Source organism: Balaenoptera physalus, assembly GCF_965194825.1.
Source record: "Balaenoptera physalus genome assembly, chromosome: 10".
Lineage (NCBI taxonomy): Eukaryota > Metazoa > Chordata > Mammalia > Artiodactyla > Balaenopteridae > Balaenoptera > Balaenoptera physalus.
The window spans coordinates 89,572,489-89,592,022 of record NC_138889.1 but is presented as its reverse complement, the minus strand read 5'-3'; the positions used below and the strand labels follow the sequence as shown (position 1 = coordinate 89,592,022).

General features: G+C 37.8%; 1 protein-coding gene and 1 long non-coding RNA gene across 4 annotated transcripts; both read left to right on the top strand.

Annotated features, from left to right (window-relative positions):
* The first annotated feature begins 64 nt into the window (after nt 1–64).
* APIP (APAF1 interacting protein) lies at nt 65–19,523 on the top strand. 3 transcript variants are annotated; one of them, XM_082410595.1, is made up of 7 exons: nt 65–252; nt 7,727–7,827; nt 12,450–12,498; nt 13,693–13,810; nt 15,269–15,404; nt 18,425–18,592; nt 19,218–19,523. In XM_082410595.1, the coding sequence occupies exons 1-7, from the start codon at nt 196–198 to the stop codon at nt 19,315–19,317; spliced, it is 729 nt and encodes a 242-aa protein (XP_082266721.1). In that variant the 5' UTR covers nt 65–195; the 3' UTR covers nt 19,318–19,523. The 3 variants fall into 3 exon arrangements, with proteins under 3 accessions (XP_082266721.1, XP_082266722.1, XP_082266723.1); XM_082410596.1 differs by lacking the exon at nt 65–252 and adding an exon at nt 9,457–9,562; XM_082410597.1 differs by lacking the exons at nt 65–252; nt 12,450–12,498 and having other exon boundaries at nt 7,751–7,827.
* Nucleotides 262–1,601, top strand: LOC309636922. The gene is made up of 2 exons (XR_014250320.1): nt 262–945; nt 1,367–1,601. It is a non-coding gene; the product is annotated as an uncharacterized lncRNA (long non-coding RNA).
* Nucleotides 19,524–19,534: the final 11 nt, after the last annotated feature.

The following is a 19,534-nucleotide window of genomic DNA, read 5'->3' as shown; positions in this document are numbered from 1 at the left end:
GGTCAGGCGGCTCCGCGGTTGGGTCTCCAGGCAGCGAGGCCCTCCCAGACCCGCCTTTCGCCTTGTCCGCCCCGCCCCCGGGCTGCCCTCAGGGCCGCCTGATTGCAGTTCTGCCCTTGCCGCGTTAACCCAGGCGGAGCGCCAGAAGTAAAGCCGTGAGAAGGTTGGAGGGCGCGGGTACCCCTCGTCCGGGCCATGTCTGGCTGTCACGCTCCGGAGGGAGAGTGTCGCTCACTGCAGTGTCGCGCGCAGGTAGGGGCGGGGCCACCGATGCCCTCTATTCCCAGGAGGCGAGGCGCCGGCGCGGCCCGGCGCGGCGGCGGAAGCTGGGTGTAGGTCGGTGGGGCTTCAGGCCGGTCCGGACGCGACCCCCGCGCGCCGCCGCTCCCGTTCCTCGTGCAGACCTGAGGCCCCGGGCCCCGAGGCGGGCCTCCTTTCAGCGCTGGGATTCTTTGATGGCGGGGGTTGGGCACCAAACGTTGAAAAGGAAAAAATAACGGAGGAGAGCGTCGGGTGTCTTTCGTGTGTGTTTCAAAACCACTTAACATGAAGACAGACCAAGCTGGGAAACGTGAAGCTCTGGAGTGGAAATGAAGCTAAGACTGTGCTCTCGAGCTTCTTTTCTACGTCCTGGCGACCAGCCCGACGTTTGCCGCCTAGTAGATACTCGGAAACGTCCGCCGAGCCAGATCTGCGGACTGTAGCCGGCACTTTTCATCTGCACAGCTGCTCTTTGCCTGTCTCGGTTTAGATTGATTATGGGATGATCGTAAAAAGGATTTTTCCTTAAGCAGAAGTCAAAGGAAAATCCACCCTCCGGCTGCACATAACTTTTCATTCACTTCTGCGCACCAAGAATTTTATGGAACACGCACGTGGTCAGGGTGGTGATTAAGACAATGGCCTGGGGTCTGGAGGAGAGCTAGACGAATAAACAATTACAATGTGAGAAGCCTTGCTTAAGAGGCAGGGAAAGTCCTTATTCCTTCTGTTATTCTCTCTCGGGGCTGAACGTCCCAATTAAAAAGTAGTAAGATGACAGATTATATTGGGAAGTACTTGTCAACCACTATCTTGTGCGAATAAGTGACTTAACACAGATTAGCGAAGTCCCTTGTTTGTTTCCTTTTTCCCACTTATTACAGTTTATTTATTTTTTCCTCTTTTCACTGCCAACTAAAAATTTTCGCACACTGTCTGCCTCTACAAGGTTTAGGTCACTACCTACTGGAGTGGTTGACCTTCAACACACCCTGAAAGGTTCAGAGAGGATGTAGGAATGAGATACTCTAGGAAGAACAGGCCTTCAGATAGTTATTTTTAAGAGAACATATTATGAGCCCAATTTCTTGCATCTTATATCTAGAAAAGCACTAAAAGGATTAATGGAGACATCTCGTGACCAGCGGCAGACTTCTTGTGATTAACAGCAGCCATCTGCCAAAATGTGTGCTTGATTCCATGTAACCCCCCTTCACTAAAATCACGTCTCTACTGACCTCCCCCCCCACCGCTTTGGAGCAGCTCCTCAGAGCTGAGAGGCTCCCTCCCGGCTTATGGTCCTCATTTTGCCCCCAATTAAACTTAACTGTCACATTGTGCATTTTTTTCAGTCGACGTCGTTTTTTTTTAAACTACCCCCTAGAGTATAAACTCCTTTAGTGCAGAGACTTTGTCTTGTACATGGCTGAATTCCCAGGAAGTGCTTGGTACATAGACACTCAAGGAATACTTATGACTGGTATCACTACCCACTTAGCTACTCAGCCAACTGAAACTTAGAATTCCTCTAAGCCTTGCTTTTTTTAAATTTTTTTAATAAATTTATTATTTATTTTTGGCTGTGTTGGGTCTCCGCCTCTGTGCGAGGGCCCCCTCCAGCCGCGGCAAGCAGCGGCCACTCTTCATCGCGGTGCGCGGGCCTCTCACTATCGCGGCCTCTCTTGTTGCGGAGCACAGGCTCCAGACGCACAAGCTCAGCAGTTGCGGCTCACGGGCCCAGCCGCTCCGCGGCATGTGGGATCCTCCCAGACCAGGGCCCGAACCCGTGTCCCCTGCATTGGCAGGCAGACTCTCAACCACTGCGCCACCAGGGAAGCCCTAAGCCTTCCTTTTTTTCAGTCTTCTCACCCAAAGCCCATCCTTTCTTTTTAACTTCTTAATTATCTTCCAGATCCATCTTCACCATCACCACCTTACAATTTCATTTTGAAATTATTTCCACAGCCTTCTTCTGGTCTGGTCTTTTGCTTCCTTGGTTGTCACCCTTCAGCCTCTTCTCTTTATTGCCACTGTAGATGTGTTTCAAAAACAAAGTATGATCCTATCATTTTTTACTTAAAACTACTCAGCAGGGCTTCCCTGGTGGCGCAGTGGTTGAGAATCTGCCTGCCAATGCAGGCTACACGGGTTCGAGCCCTGGTCTGGGAAGATCCCACATGCAGCGGAGCAACTAGGCCTGTGAGCCACAACTACTGAGCCTGCGTGTCTGGAGCTTGTGCTCCGCAACAAGAGAGGCCGCGACAGTGAGAGGCCCGCACACCGCGATGAAGAGTGGCCCCCGCTCGCCGCAACTAGAGAAAGCGCTCGCACAGAAACGAAGACCCAACACAGCCATAAAGAAAGAAAGAAAGAAAGAAGCTTTCATTTAAAAAAAAAAAAACAGCAAAAAACTACTCAGCAGTTATCAACCATCTGTAGCATAAAGTCCAAACTCCTGTGCCTGGCATGAAAGACCCTTACAGTCTTTTTCCCTCCCCGCTGCATCCCAAAGAACCTATTTCCGGTTCCAACTACTCAGAGTTCTCTCTGACTGAAATGCCCTTTCTCCTCTTCGCCTACCTGTATACTCTGCCATCCTTCATTAAAACTTAGCTCAGCATCCCTTCCTCTGTGAAGCTTTTCCCAACTCCTGCTCCCTCCCACCAGTAGCTTCTGTTCCCATAATGCCCTGGACCATCTTGTTTTATATATTGCTTTGTCGTTTCACAGCTGTTAACTTCTTTACTAGAGTTTGAGCCCTCAAGGGTAAGGATTTTCTCTTACTCGTATTTATTTCTTCAGGGCCTTCAGTAAAGGTCTGTTGAATGAATGAATGAGAGGGCTATATAACAGATACCAAAAAAAGGTACAGAATGCAAATGCCATGGCACAGAGTTTAAGGAAGGATCACTTCCTGCGGAGAAGATGAGAGAAGGAATCATAGGGGAGGTGGGTAGGAAGCCTGGTGTAAAGACTGACAAGCAAGAGTTTGACAGCTAGAGGTGGGATAATTGGAGATCCAGCATGAGCAATAACAGTGCAAAGAGAAAAAGATGTATTCTTGGCTGGCAAGAAAATGTGTCTTAGTCATCTATTACTGCACAGCTAGTATCCCAAAACTTAGGCTTAATGCACAATCATTGTCTCACACAGTTTCTGATGATTAGGAATCCAGGAGAGTTTAGCTCAGGGTTCTGGCTCAAGGTTTCTCATGAGTTGGCAGTCAAGCTGTCAGCTGGAGCTTCAGGCATCTCAAAGCTTGACTGCAGCTGGGATCTGCTTCCAAGCTCACAAAGTTATTGGCAGGTCTCTGTTCCTCACATTTTATTGGCTGGATGCCTCAGTTCTTTGCTCTGTGGCCTTCTGCATAGGCTGAGTACCCTTACGACATGGCAGCTGGATTCCCCCAGAGCAGGTGATCCAAGAGAGAGCAACCAAGACAGAAGCTGTAGGCTTTAGTAACCTGCCATCAGAAGTGACATACTGTCACATCTTAGTCTGTCTTCACACAGACCAGCCCGGTACAATGTGGGATGGAACTCTACACGAGGATGTGAATACCAGGAAGCAGGGATCATTAAGAGCCATCCTGGAGGTTGATTACCACAACCAGGTTGACTAGAACTGAGAGATGTACGTAAAAAAGTGAAAGAAAATATGTGAAAAGTTAAATTGGAGCAAGAAAGCAGATGGACTTAAATAAGAGACCCAGGGGGTGATATTTGAACATTAAATGATTTGAGGGAGTTCAGCGATCAAAGTAGTGTTATTATTTCAGTACTAATAATAGAGTGAAGGGTAAGCTGGAGAAGAAAGAGAAGAAAAAGGAGAAATTGTAGGCAAGGAGACCAAATAGGGAAAGATAACTTTAATCCTCCCCAAATATGTGTCCTTGAGAGCTTTTACTCAATTCTTGCAGAATAAGAAAAATAAGGACGATGGTAAAGTGAATTTCACAAAATTAATTGCATTCATTTAAAGGACTATGTTTCATTCCGACATTATCCTTCCTACTCTTTTTATGTTAAAAATGCACTTTCTTTTTTGAAAAATGTGATAATGGATGGTTAAATATAACCAATGTCATTAACTGGTAACCTTATGTCAGTCCCTAAAATTTAAAAAACAACAGCAACAAAAACTACCGGTCTTGAAATTCAGAAGTCTAGGAATCACTGATCCAGATTATTAAAATAAGGACACTGATAGCCAGAAAGGGTCACAGACTCGCCATAGTGGGGGTCAAAGCTAGTGGGGGTCAAAGCTAAAGCCAGCCTCCTTGTCTTCTGATTTCTAGTCAGTGCTTAACTGGTAACAGTTTTTAAGTGTAGTGAAGGTAGGAGGGAGAAATAGGGCTTTGAGTGGAGGTGAAGTTGCAAAGAAAACCAGTATGCAGAGAGGAGAATGAATCAGAAGTGCAGAAGGAAACAAAGACCAGAGACAGAAAATGCTGACACCTTGACTGTGCCTGTATCCAGTCCATTCTTAGGCCAGAGCGAGGAAAAATTCTGCAAGACTGAAATGATCAAAAAAGACTACTAGGTGTCTTGGGGCTATCTTTACGCTATTTTACAGGTCTGTGAATTGTAGAATGCTGACAGTAATGCAGATGATTATTTTTCATAGAAATGCAAGTCGTGTTATAGAGATTCAACTTATCGCTGCAGCGGATATTGTCCACTTTTTCTATATCATTTATTTGTAAATCCAGGATTCCTGATTATTTTTATGTGTGTGTGTTTTGAATTCTCTTTGGACACAGGAGTATCATCTTTTTGGTTCCCTCATTTAGTTGATGGGCTAAATACATTTGACACGTGTTCATTTTATGTTTGTAAGAGTCCCTTGTGAAAACCTCTATCTGAGAAATAATGCCTCTATTATGCTTAACTTGAAAGAAAAGGTGGGGGAGGGGATGAGAGCCATTGTTGGCTGTGAGCCTATATCAGTGACATTCGAGGCTGACTTCCTTAAAATAACTAGATTGAAAAATTGGGGAAATGAAGTATTGATTCAAAAACTGTTTAGGCTTTAGTGTTTTGAAAGTATATACAAAATACTGTTAAATGTTTCTTCCTCACTGTACGGAACCTCTGCTGTAAGAAGTTGATTGTAATCCATCTTTAGATATGTCTTTCAAAATTCTTACTCTAACAGACCTAACAATAACAGACAAGTAATATTGACATTCAGGGGAGAGCTAAATACTAACTAAACCTTTTCTTTCTTGTGAATTCTTATTAAAATACATATTTTAATTTTTATTTTTCTTATCATTCTGGATAACTTAAATGACTGCATTTTTACTAAATATACCTCTGTTGGTTCCTGCTGCTAAGTGATTATTTTTCTTGAAATTGTAATTTTGTGGGTTTGAACAATTGAATGAAACTTTATTAACAGCAGCTGCCTTACCATTGTTATTCCTGTAGCATGAAGCAGGCTAATTATTCTAATACCTCAGTGCTGGAAAGACAAAAGGGAAAGGGGATGCCCTTAATAACAGACTGTTTTCTATAATGTTTGCAACGTGCCCTGCAAGTTAATGGTTAAGGATTGTAAAACTGCAGGAGTCTTCTCATTAGCTGTAATTTAATATGTAATTAAAATATCACTTATATCCCTAAAAAAGGAAATAGCAAATTATACAGGGCATGGGTAATTTTGGCTAGATTTCATAAGGAAAGATATAAGAAAGACCAATATAACTTTATTTTTCATTTTAATTCAGGGATTTTTAACTCGTTAAAATGGGAAGGAAACGAGTGTTGACTGTGTCACACGTTGTGCTTCATGCTTTGTATCCATTATATCTCATTTTAATCCTCATAATGTTCTTATTTAATGGATGAGTAAACTGAGGCCCAAGGTCACGTAAGCAATAAATGGTGTAATATGGATTTGCCTTTGTGTCCATTAACCCCTAAGCCTGTGTTCAATCAGAACTTTTAAAAAATGTCAACATTCCCATGTTTTTAATTTTACATTTTTAAGTCTACTCCAGCAAATGATCATTCATAGTACTTATCTAAAATAAAATGTGTATGTAAAATATTAACAGTGAATTTGGGAAAATATCATAATTTCAGAAATCCAATTAAATAGCTGAAAATTTAGTCTGTTCAATAATAATCCCTCTTTGGACTCAAAGATGTTTTTTTCCCCTTTACCCAGTGCCGATTTATATATGCAGGTTTGCTAGCTGTGCTTCTCTGCACAGTGTGACTACTTCTTGTTCACTTTCACCTGGAGGGTATAGCCCCTTGGGGTCCCATGCATATGTAGGGATTTTCTATTAGATGCCCTATTTTGAGCACACCCTAGGTTTTATCTTGTGTTTCTAGTGACATGCATAGCTATCAAAATTGAAGAGGTCACCAGAGATTTGCAAATACCTTCAGGGAAATTAGGGCTTTGGATCTCACTTCCCTCCCAGGTAGACTCACTCTCATTTCTTTTATGGCTGTGAAACCTTATTTTCTTGCCAGCTCAGCAGTATATTTTGAAATATTTTTTGAATGACTTATTCAGCAGTTTTACTTGTTTTCAAGGTAAGGGTTGTATATTATACTGCCAAAATGGAATTCATTGTATTTCTTTATTATAGTTTTTGTTTTCATTAATTTTAGCTTTAAAAAAGAGGGGGAAACGCCTTGTTTTGTTTTCTAAAGAAGTAATCATTAGACATATAAAAGTAAGGCTCTTATTTCAACTAGATTTATCATACTGATCATTTCACCATTTATACAAATATGGAATCATTATCGTACACCTGAAACTAATATAATGTTCTATGTCAATTATACCTCAGTATAAATAAATAAATAAATAAGGCTCAGTGTTTATCCCAACATATATCTTCATAGGATTGGGCCTAGAAAGTATTAATTATGATTGTTTCTGAGTGCTTTTTATATTATTTTCTTGACTTTATAATTCCATAATAAGTATATATTGCTTTTGTAATAAGAGAAAATGATACAATTGCTATGAAACAGAGGACATTTTTAAAATAAAAATAAAATTGAACCAACACAGATAATAAATAACTATTATAGTATATCATGTATATCATGCCTTAATTGAATAAGATGTTATGTGTAAAGAAATTTTCTGGACAGACTGAAGCATGTTCCTTTCAGCACTAGATCCTATTTTATTTTAGCCATTTCAGTAGATACTTTGTAATATAATCTGGGCATTTCTCCACCTTGTTCTTGCAACCTGTTGCATAATATTAGACTGTATGGCCCTGAATAATTCCTGGTTGCAAAATAATATGGTAGATCCACATTCCAAACATTAAAAACAAAATATATTTTGTAATAATTTTCTCCCTCACTGTACCCTCTCTATGGTAGATTTTCTTAAACTTCCTTAAATTGGTTTCTTAACAGAGATATCATCTAGAATAGTCATTTGATAAAATAATGTCTATTTTAGAAATCATTATCTTCTTTTTAAGGACAAGGAACATCCAAAATACCTGATCCCAGAGCTCTGCAAACAGTTTTACCATTTGGGCTGGGTCACTGGGACTGGAGGAGGAATTAGCTTGAAGCATGGGTAAGTTTCTGGCTGATTTCATCTCTGAGAATTCTCCATATAAGTAGACCACAGAGAGCCTAACATGTACAACTGATGATCAGTTTTATGATACTGAAGGTATTTAGTTTCTAAATAGAGAAATAGGTATTTGCATAACTGAATGGAATAAGTGTGCAGATGTTGCAGATGTTACAGATATAATAAATATCTAAGGATTTAAGAACCATAATTTCTAATCAGAATAATTTGGTTCCCAGTCCATGGAGTACCATAGTTAAATAACATGTTGCTGGGTATGTTCATATGTCTGGAACTACCAAGGGTCCACTCTGGATAGACAGGATTTGTTTCAAAGGTTCAGATACATATTTTAAAGTCACTTAAATACAGATTACTAACCACCCAAAATTCTAAAAATTACATTTTTTTGAGTCCAAAAAAAGGCAATATGCCTTTCTAAGTGCATGTATCTTTATTAATGGACATAACACCTGCAGGTCCATGTTGTTCACAGGACAAAACGAGAGGTACTGGCCTTGAAACAGAAGGAATGAATAGTAGTTAATTGTTCTTTAGACTTAATCACTGCCTTTCCTTTAAGAGGGTGAAGAGGGCTTCCCTGGTGGCGCAGTGGTTGAGAATCTGCCTGCCAATGCAGGGGACACGGGTTCGAGCCCTGGTCTGGGAAGATCCCACATGCCGCGGAGCAACTAGGCCCGTGAGCCACAACTACTGAGCCTGCGCGTCTGGAGCCTGTGCTCCGCAACAAGAGAGGCCACGATAGTGAGAGGCCCGCGCACCGCGATGAAGAGTGGCCCCCACTTGCCGCAACTAGAGAAAGCCCTAGCACAGAAACGAAGACCCAACATAACAATCAATCAATCAATCAATAAATAAATCTTAAAAAAAAAAAAAAAAAAGAGGGTGAAGAAATAAGTAACCTACTAACAATGAAAATAGAGGTTGTGGAATCTCAGTTAAGTGTTTCTGGAACAGGATTAATGTATTTGCTCCTGAAATATTTTAGGAATAATATTGTCTGGAGGCTGAATGTTAAAACTGAGTAACTTGATTTATTTCTTTATCCTAATTCACTTTCTTTAACAAAATTGGATTACTACAATATTTATGTAATGTTGAATTGTTTAGAAAAGAATGGAATGTAAAATATAATCAGAACATTTTGAACAAAGGGGATTTTATAGCATACCACAAGATGATGCCATTGAAATTTCATCTGCTTCAAATTACCAAGGAATTCATGAAATATTAATTAAACTGTGGGAAATGACAGGAGAGCCCTTAGTCAACAAATGTCACAGTTCATGTGTAGGGAGGCTCTCAGTCTGGAAACGTCCTGTTCCACATGGTATCAATACATGGGACATCCGTCACGTGTGTCCTCTCTTACCATCAACCCAGTGCTAATGTGTCAATCAGCATTTTGCAGGTTTTCAAGTTATTTTGCCAAAACTTTCAAGTTGATCTGTTCACAGCAAAGTCCTATAATAACAACACTTGTTGTTGTTTCATTTATCCATTTAAGAGTTGAGCCCTAGTAATTTGGTTTCTCACATGTATTACTTATAATAAATTATATTCTAAACATTGCCTTTAGTTAACTGCTTTTTTTTTTTGCATTTGCAGAAATAGTTTGTATATGTACAAAAGAGAGCTTTCTACCAAACTGAGTTAAAATAACTTTTTCCAACTGGCTCTTAAAAAAAACAGCTAAGTTAAAAATAGAATGCAGGTAAGGGACCATTGCAGATCTCAAGAGGGAATTTTTTTGATCATAAAGACATAAAAGACTATGTTCTTTGTAAAACTAAAATTCTTTGTAGAACCATGCACTAAAATTATGTGTGGTCACCCTAAAACACTCACTGGCACCTCTTAAAATTAATTGGCTTTATGGCACTACAGTCAATTTATAGGGAAGTTGCATTGTGTTTGTAAAATGCTTTTTGCTCAGCTTCTTAATTGGTGAGGAGCCTCCTGGAGGTCACAGGTGAAAACAGCCACAGTTTTATGGCACTGTATTTGGAATCTTACTAAATTTCTGCCTTACAGAGTAAAATGGGTAATTTGTAGTAACATGTTGAATTTTCTCCCTAATATTTAAATGACTTCATAGACCCATATCAATAATTTTATCAGCAATATTATTCTCATGTTAGTGAAAGTTTGGTTTTCTTTATCTGATGCTTAGAGCGAATAAATTTAGAATGAAGTACAAACCCAATAGATTGTGTTTCCAGAATAATTCTAGCAATAAGCCCTTTGGGGAATATGAAATTATTTACTGATTCCAAGGTTTGGCTACTATCAGTTCAGCTTATGCTACTGGTGTATGGTGCCAAAAATGTATATGATAAAAGATAGCTTAAGACACATATAAGAGTTAAATCAGAAGGAAGAAATGGAGGACCAAGAAAATAACAGTAATCAAGGCAATTCCAGGATACTGAGCAGCCATTGTGCTTAGGCTGGTTTCCTGTCTTTCACAGCATTATATTTTTATGTGTCAGAGACAGTAATCCTGTTGTATGCTATTAGAATTAAAATTAATAAACCTATATTGTAGACAAGATAATTGAATCATAGTAAAGTTTAAAGGATTTTTTTTAAGTAAATAAAAATAGAACATGTATTATATACTCTTGTGTTTTGTTCCCCTGCTCACCACATTGTGAAAGAGCAGGGAGTATGGAGAAAATAAATTCTAAAACTTAATACCTTGAAACTCAAAATGCTTTTGTTTGTGGCTTACAGTACCAAGTAAATACTTCACTTTTAGTCTTTGGCATGTTTCCCTCCTAAAATAAAAGCTCTGTCATCTTTGTATTAATATTTTTATCCACATATCTCCTTCTTTGTAGGTATACTTTTTTCTAAAACCTAGTTAGCTAATCTTTTAATTACTCAAAGTTGATCAAAGTCTAAACTGATTTCCATTTTATAAAGGCAGTAATAAAAATAGGTTTAGCATACCAGGGAATTCCCTAGTGGTCCAACGGTTAGGACTCCACGATTTCACTGCTGAGGGCACAGGTTCAATCCCTGGTCGGGGAACTAAGATCCCACAAGCCATGCGGCATGGCCAAAAAAAAAGAAAAGACATTTAGCATACCAAATTATTTGAACAAACTGAATAAAAACCCTGGATTTTCCCATTTTGTAGGTGGAGTTTATTTACCAGCAGACTGTTTCGAACTTTATTTGAGTCTGTTCCCAGGACTGCATAAATATCTCCGCACACAAGAAGACCTACAAGTCCACTTACCATTGGAGGTGACTGGACTAGGTACCACACATGATTCTAGAGTCTCTTTCATGTTACATGAGGACAAAAGATTTGGATCCCTGGTATTTATAAGGGGCCGTTTTAACAGTAATGATCCCTACGCATTCCCACTGGTTCCAGAGGAGTGCCACTTTATGGTTTTCTTATGCAACAAAGTTCTAAAGCAATAGCTACTTTGTGAAAATGAATGCTTGAACAAAGCTTACTCTGCTTTGGATTTCACTCCCGTTATCAGGCATTTATTTTCTAGACCTTAATTTACCAGTAGATCCTTAAAGGAACTTTCTTAAATTTTTGTCAGTTCCAAGTCTATAGGTTTATTAGCAACCCCAACTTTGACAGCTCAATTCAATATAGGTAGTCATTCTCATTTTCACTGGGAAACAGTTAATATTTATTCAGTGTCCCTACGTCCATGCCTCAGTGGCAGAAGCTGGAGCGTGCAAGTGCTGGTATTTCCTTCGTTTGCATTATGTGGCAGTTCTTTAACACCCTCTGTCAGCAACTGAAACTGATACATGAGCCAAAGGACCTTTGTTGAGGGTGGAGAGAATTTAGAGAAGATTTTAGATTAATTTCCAAATCAAATTTGAAAGCACCTTGTGGTAAGTGGTACTGCTATAGCATCTCCCTTAGCACAATGTGCTGTGTAACAGAGAGATCTCCAGATGTAGCCATGCCTTTTATATTTCTAACTTTCTGCAATTGTTCTGGCTTTGTCACCAAATATTTTCACAAGATAGAAGTGTTTTTCAATTAGGAAGCATATACTGTTCCACCCAAAAAGTAGCCCAGTGTTAATGCTGTAATTTAATAAACCATCCAGCAGAGGTCTCTGAGCGTCATGTTTTATAATAAGAACATTTCAAACAATAAAATTAACCCTGATTTCTTGCAAGACAGAGATCTACTCCAAGTGAGCATATTTCCCCTGATTGGACTTTAGAATAACTGTGTTCCATGTATAGTAAGATAAACTCTGCTTATTCATGCTTAAAGATGCTAAAGACTTATGTTTTCAGATTTTTATTTCCCCTAACCAGATAAAAGCCTGGTTACCATTGATTTTGCACCATAAAAAAGAAATAAAGAAATATATATGAAAATGTAACAAAAGGAACTATCAACATTTTACTGTGTCATCAGCATTATAAAGAAATTAATTTGGTATTCTTTCGATACAGCCTACACCATTAATTAAATAAAGCAGCTATTTGTATGACTTGATTTATAAAGATCATTAATGATTGGACTGCAAGGGTACGCTTTTCTTTTTGCAAAAGCAGAACATTAGAGTTAAATAAATACCAATTTCTGTATTTTGTGTTACCAGCAATGAAATCTACATTGCTCCTTCAGGAGTGCAAAAGGAACGGATTCAGGTATGGTAAAGGGATCCTTCTTAAAACCAAATGTCTGTTCTTCTCTACTTGATTATTGTTATGTGAAATGGAATTAATATTAAAAGAAATCTTAGTTTTGAAGGGAGGTTATATTGTGATAATTTAAATAACTAATCAACAAACATTTGTTAAGTAACTATTAAATTTTTTTAAGGTGGTAAGTATCCTGCTTGCAACCAGGTGTTTTGAATTCTCATTCAGCCTCTAGAGGGCAAAAGTGAATAGTGCAGTCTTAAGTCATAATAAAAAATGATTTTAACTTTGCAGCATATAACACCATCTTTATCAGGCTAATAGGGTAATCAGATTGGTGGTCTCAAATGGACCAAACTGATTCATATTTAATAATGGCAAAGCTTTTTCAATTTAAAGTTATAAAACTTTGTTTCAACATTTTGAGAAGACCCATTCTGTATTAATGCTAGAATAATACCCAGAATAGAGTTAAAACAAGCACATAATACTTAATTCTGTCTAAGGCATAGTGCTTCATTAATAAAACATTTATATTGTAGTTTGTAATAAACCCTGGCAAATGAAAGTTACAAGTCAGAGATATGCATGTATTACTAGGAAAAACCTGTGGATCTACATAATTCCTTAAAACTTTAAAAATAGAGTATGTCATCGAGATTAACATTTCTGAGTACCAGTTAAGATTCTCAAGGGATAAGAAAATTTTACTCTGTATTTTTCCTCTTATATTATGAAATATAAAAAAAATTATAACACCCATTCTAAAATGATGATTATATAGTCTCTCTGAAATATTGTGAAATTACATGGCAAAGCTGAGAAACTAAGTTGATGAAGTGACATCAACATCATTACATGCATATTAAATTTTCCATATCACTTTTTTCTTCAAATTCTAAAGGTCGATTTTTTTTAACTTTCTTGAGATGATTTTTATTAGTAGAAAACATTTTTTTATTTCTCAAAATGGCTAAAAAATTTTGAGAGAGAAACTATAATTATATAAATATTTAAAATGTGAGTTAAATATGTATATTTATTAGCACTGTTTATATATACTATATATAAATGGAATTGTGTATGTATATATATATATATATATATATATATATATACACACACACACACACAAGAAAGGGGACATTTCTAATTGATATTGTATAAGCCTTCTTCTTTTCTTTTTCCCCCTCTAAATAGCCTGAAGACATGTTTGTTTGTGACATCAATGAACAGGACATAAGTGGACCTCCGCCATATAAGAATCTTAAAAAAAGCCAGTGTACTCCTCTTTTCATGAATGCTTACACAATGAGAGGTAGGCAGAAAATGTATTCAACGTAAAGAATATTTGCAGAGTAGGCGCCTGTAAATAATGGCAATTACTGTTGTAGTTCACAGTTCTTGAATACCTGTTATGTGCAAGGACTTTAAATATGTTAACTCATTCAGTCCTCACATCAGCCTCTGTGGGAGGTCCATTATTACTTCATTTTATATATGAGAGGACAGAGGCTCTGGGAAGATTTTCCCAAAATAAACAGCCAGTGAGTATTGGGGCCAGAATTCCAACCTAGATCAATATGATTCCACTAGATTGTCAAATTAACCAACTAAATATTATATTTACAGCCCAATTCCTACACTTAGTTCAGAGTTATATCTCTGGGAACTTGTAGTAGAAGTTAATCAAAATACAAATGAGGGAAAATCATGCCCTTTTTTTCACTTCAGTGGGAGTGATCCTCTTTTTTGAAAAATTTACTTTATGATAAAAATAGGACTCTTACTTTAATTCCCAGAAATCGTGGTAGAAAACCAACATGGAAAGGTTGAACCTAGAGGACAATGTAAAAATAGGAAAGTATAACTGAAGTACTGGCTCAGCCTTAACAATGAAGTCATTAGGACCATGCTTTAGTATAGCCCCTGAATAAAATCAATATAGAGTTAGTAATCATGCCATGTGCTGTTCCCAGACATTATCAGCTACTACTGAAAGGATGAAACTTCAGCAACAGATTCTAACAGCATGGAGAATCTTTCCTAGCAAAAAGCTAAATAAACTTCCCATTGCAAAAATAGCCATTACTGAGTTTTATAGCATACAAATTCTTTTTTAGGTAAATCCCTTGCATCTATATCTTAAAATCCCTACCATCCCCTTATGTTACCAAGATATGGCCTACACTATGAAGCATATCTTGGTGATTAAGGGTCAGACTAAACTGGGTTCAAATCCAAGTTCTTCAACTACTGTCTGTAGTAGGACAACGTAGTTAAATAACCATGGACAAGTTATTTAACATCTCTGAGCCTCATGTCCTTGACCATTAAATGGGGGAGATGGTTGCTGTGATGATGTGGAGAGATAACATCTATACAGGGGATTTGCCCAGTGCCTGGCACATAGGAATCCCTAATTGAGTGGTAGTAGTATTATGATTATGATCTCCACGGTCATTATAGTTGTACTTCAGACCATCTAAAGGATATTTCTTGAGCATGTATAAAGTATCATGCGTTGTCCTGATGCTGGATAAAGTTTAATTTTTTTTCTTTTTGCTTTCTGACTTCTCTCTCAGTAGTTCTCTTTCCTATCTTCCTTTCTCCCCTCCTACCCGCTGCCAACTTATTATTCCATGCCAAGAAAAACAAGTCCAAAGCCATATACAAATAAGTGTGTGTGTTTGTGTGTATATGTGTATATATTTTTTTCTTTAAAAGGTGCAATTTAGTTTTCACTGAGCATGTAACTGTATTCTTCCCCCTCCAGGAGCAGGTGCTGTGATTCATACCCACTCTAAAGCTGCTGTCATGGCCACCCTTCTCTTCCCAGGAAGGGAGTTTAAAATTACACATCAAGAGATGATCAAAGGAATAAAGAAATGTACCTCAGGAGGGTATTACAGGTATTTTCCTCTATTTTTTGCTTAAATAATTTGAACGGTATTTCTCCTTCTTGTAATAAACAGGATACTGATCTTTTTATGTATTTAATGAGATGTGGTAGATCTGTGTCAGATAGTACCCCCCTTAATATTATACTTCCAGATCTATTCTCAGTGACACAAATCAGATGCCTCCCCTCCTTTTCCCCATCCCCAACCCAGCCTTGGTAAATTATTGCCAACATGAATAATTAAATGTTTGTCAGAGTAAAATGCAAAAATCCTGGCTGAGGTATCTACAGAGATGGAAAGAGTGTGTTCCTTTATTGAAGAACCCCAAGAGCAAGCTGTCCTCACCTTCACGTTGTCTTCGGGAAGTTTCAGCTCTGACTGAATCTTATGCTTCATTTTGATTTCATGTAGTATTTCTGGAATATTTTCATTTTTTAAAAAGTTTTATTATTATTTTAATTAAGTAGATCTCTATACGTTTATAATTTTTCAGTGTGGAAACTGGCGTAGATAGTATAGAACTGAGGCCTTCTGGATAAAATCAGCTAAATCCACCAGCCCACAAAAATGTAGCAATTATTCGTCAATCTAGAATACAGTGACATGAAGAAACACGTTCCCAGGGCTCAGGGACAGGCTCGGCATTTTGTTTGAATGTACAGGCATTCTTGTTCCTGAGCCTTCACCCTTCCCAATTTCCTAAAGGGGCTGAATCCACTTTGCCTTGTTTAGAGGAAAAGGGTGCCAGTTTTTCTAAAGTGTTCTTATAGCGGTATCTTACTGTTACTGCACATAATAGACTGTATGTGTTTAAACTAGTGTGCTGAGAAGTTAATTGGACTTGATTTTAGTTAATATTTATTGTGTGCCTAAAGCATTCCTCAGCACTGGGAAACACCTATTTACAAAAGTTAAATATTTAAATTATGAAAGTGTACATACTAAAAAAAGCATAGCCGCATATTGCCTTTTCCATATCTGGGTCTTGAAGGAGAGGCATTATGTGTGCTATCAATTTCATCGGCATTTGATTGCTTTGGTGAAGAAATAAAAATAGGTCAGAAGAACGTGTGAAACGGTGGGTAGAGGAGCAGAGCACAATAGAGAGCCTTTGGAATTTTGTGGAAAAACGAATGACATGAATGAAGAGATGTCATTTGTTATGCATCACAACGTATACACTTTATATATTATTTTGAATGTCTCAGAATTTAAAGAGTACAAAGTTTTTTGACATGCTTTTGCAATTCTGTTTGAACCTGGCTGGGAAATCAGTAACAGGGTCATTATCACAGCTCAGGGGCAGTGATACTTCATCGGTATTTGGGGAGAATCCTAAGTGTCCAGTCAAAAGAAGGGGCAATAAAAAGTGGATGACTAAGAAAGGATGGAGTTTTTACATTTTCTATTCTACTTTTAAAATTTTTAAGTCCATCTTAAAAAAAATTATAATAACTTTCAAATGCCTAATTCTTATCGGGGGAGGTTACCATGTTAAATATAATTGTTGTACCTTTTGGATGCAACATGCCTATGGTAGAGTGAAAAGAATACTGTTTGATGGTCAAAGGACTACCCTGGCTCCGTTCCTGAGGCCTTATTTTGCTGTGAATTATTTTGCACCTGGAGATATTTCTGACTGTTCGGTATATGGTAGAGGAAAATATAAGTTTGTCGTTCTCCTGGCCAATACTAGGAAAGATTTGGGACTAGCAATTTATTCCTTCCACATTTAAGGATATTTTATAATTACCTCTATTTTACTTAAGTGAAATAATGGGCAAACTCGTACTGTTCCTGATAATGGTTGGCCAGGTTCTTTTCTTTTCTTTTTTTTTTTTAATTTATTTAGCTATTCATGGCTGTGTTGGGTCTTTGTTTCTGCACGAGGGCTTTCTCCAGCTGCGGCAAGCGGGGGCCCCTCTTCATCGCGGTGCGCGGGCCTCTCACCATCACCGCCTCTCTTGTTGCGGAGCACAGGCTCCAGACGCACAGGCTCAGCAATTGTGGCTCATGGGCCCAGCCGCTCCGCGCCACGTGGGATCCTCCCAGACCAGGGCTCGAACCCGCATCCCCTGCATTGGCAGGCAGATTCTCAACCACTGTGCCACCAGGGAAGCCCTGGCCAGGTTCTTTATCACATGACAGCTACTCAGTCTGTACCCTCCCTAAAGTAGTAACTTCTGGTAATATATGGATAGAACTTATTTTGGTTAAGTTTAGCAATCACAGAGGTAGTGAAAAAGCAGATGTAACATTAACAAGGCAAGAGAAATTCATGTTAAAAGGAAAACATGTCTGAGTTTTGATTGGTTGTAAATGACCTCACAAATAGACATAGTTTTACCAGTAACAAGCTATTTGCTTAAATATTACTGCAGAAGCAAAAATGAAAAATGCATATTCTGATTTCATCACATGTACTTACTAAAAATAAGGTAAAGAAGTTCTAATGTCACAGATTTGAGAACGTTCTGAAAATATTGTCATACCTTTAATAGTTAGCTCCAAAAGGTTTTTGCTATCCCAGGGCCATAAACCACACCTGCATTTATTTATTTGTCTATCCAAGACACTTTTGGGTCCTGCAGAGATAGAATAGAATGATTTTGTATCGTTGGGAAATTCCTGCTTTAATAAGTAGTTCAATTGTTAATCCTTCCTATGCTTCTAATTCTGAAATTTATCATTTCTCATCTCCTGTTAAAACTACTGTGATTCTCTATCCTTCAGGGAAATACTTGTATGATCTTGATAGTTTCTTTGTTAGGTTTCAGTATCCTGTACAAATTTCTGCCACTTATACTTAGGATTGGAAAAGTGCCTGCCAAATTCCCAAGGCGTCTCTTGATACAGTTGTTTATACAAGATACACAGAATAACATGCAACATCTTGTTCCTAATTTGGAGTGGCTTTTCAGATATAAAGAGAACGTCTAACTTGTTATTTGAAAAAATTATAAATTTTATATATGAATACCTTTATTTGTTTTAAAAAGTAAAGCAAATGGCTTGTTTTGTCTTAACAGATACGATGATATGTTAGTAGTACCCATTATTGAGAATACACCTGAGGAGAAAGACCTCAAAGAGCGAATGGCCCGAGCAATGAATGATTACCCAGACTCCTGTGCAGTACTAGTCAGACGGCACGGAGTCTACGTCTGGGGAGAGACGTGGGAGAAGGCTAAAAGCATGTAAGTGTAAACCGAAACCAAAGAACGTCTGGGGCAAGTCACCACACTCTAAAAGAGAATGAAATATGTTTTATGATTGAAAACGGAGTATGATTTTTTTGTGTGTTACTGGTCAAATTGGTTTAAATTTAAATAGTTTATCACTAATTATTTCTCAATATTTTATTTGTATTATATATTCTTTTGTTAAGAAATATTTTTCAGATGAGCTTTTATTTGGCAAGGCACTATACTCTTTGATACAAAGAAGGAGATACAGATCTTGTTCCCTGAATTGAGGGCTAGAATAAAGCTAACCCAAGTCGCATAAAGATTTGCTATATTTATTTCAAAAAATGGTGCATAATAAAAAATTTAAATTTACATAAGTAGTATATTTTAAACTCCCTTTTATTTCCTGAGAAGTATATAGTATGGTGGCATGATTCAGTATGATTCCGTGTTTTAATAATGTTGGAGACAAACTAAGAGAAACTTTGCCTAGAATTGAGGAAAGAAAAAAAAAATCTGCTAGGAACAGGGTTAACTTGATGTAGAGGAAAAATGTGATTGTTAGGATTGGAGAACTCTCTTTTCACTGAACACTTTTAGTTCTTTTTGCTTTTATTTATTTATTTTTTAACAGGTGTGAGTGTTATGACTATTTGTTTGATGTTGCCGTATCAATGAAGAAGGTAGGACTGGATCCTACACAGCTTCCCGTTGGAGAAAATGGAATTGTGTAAGCCAAGTGGAAGTTTATTATATGTAGAGACAAAGCTCATTTTAATTATTACTTAAATGGCTCGGGTGTTTTTTTAAATGAATTGAAAATTTCCATGAAGCTATGGATTTGTCACTAAGTGCTGCAGATTTTCTGACACTGGATGATATTTGCTTATATTCTTGTATTTTAAATGACAATACAATGGAATAAAAATTTTATAATGAATGTTTTTTGTG

Bases quoted from the DNA above. Each gene is read 5' to 3' on its own strand.
- APIP (XM_082410595.1), top strand. From the start codon at position 196: ATGTCTGGCTGTCACGCTCCGGAGGGAGAGTGTCGCTCACTGCAGTGT. The intron at 13,811-15,268 runs GTAGGCAGAAAA...TTCCCCCTCCAG, and splicing joins GAATGCTTACACAATGAGAG to GAGCAGGTGCTGTGATTCAT. The intron at 18,593-19,217 runs GTAAGTGTAAAC...ATTTTTTAACAG, and splicing joins TGGGAGAAGGCTAAAAGCAT to GTGTGAGTGTTATGACTATT.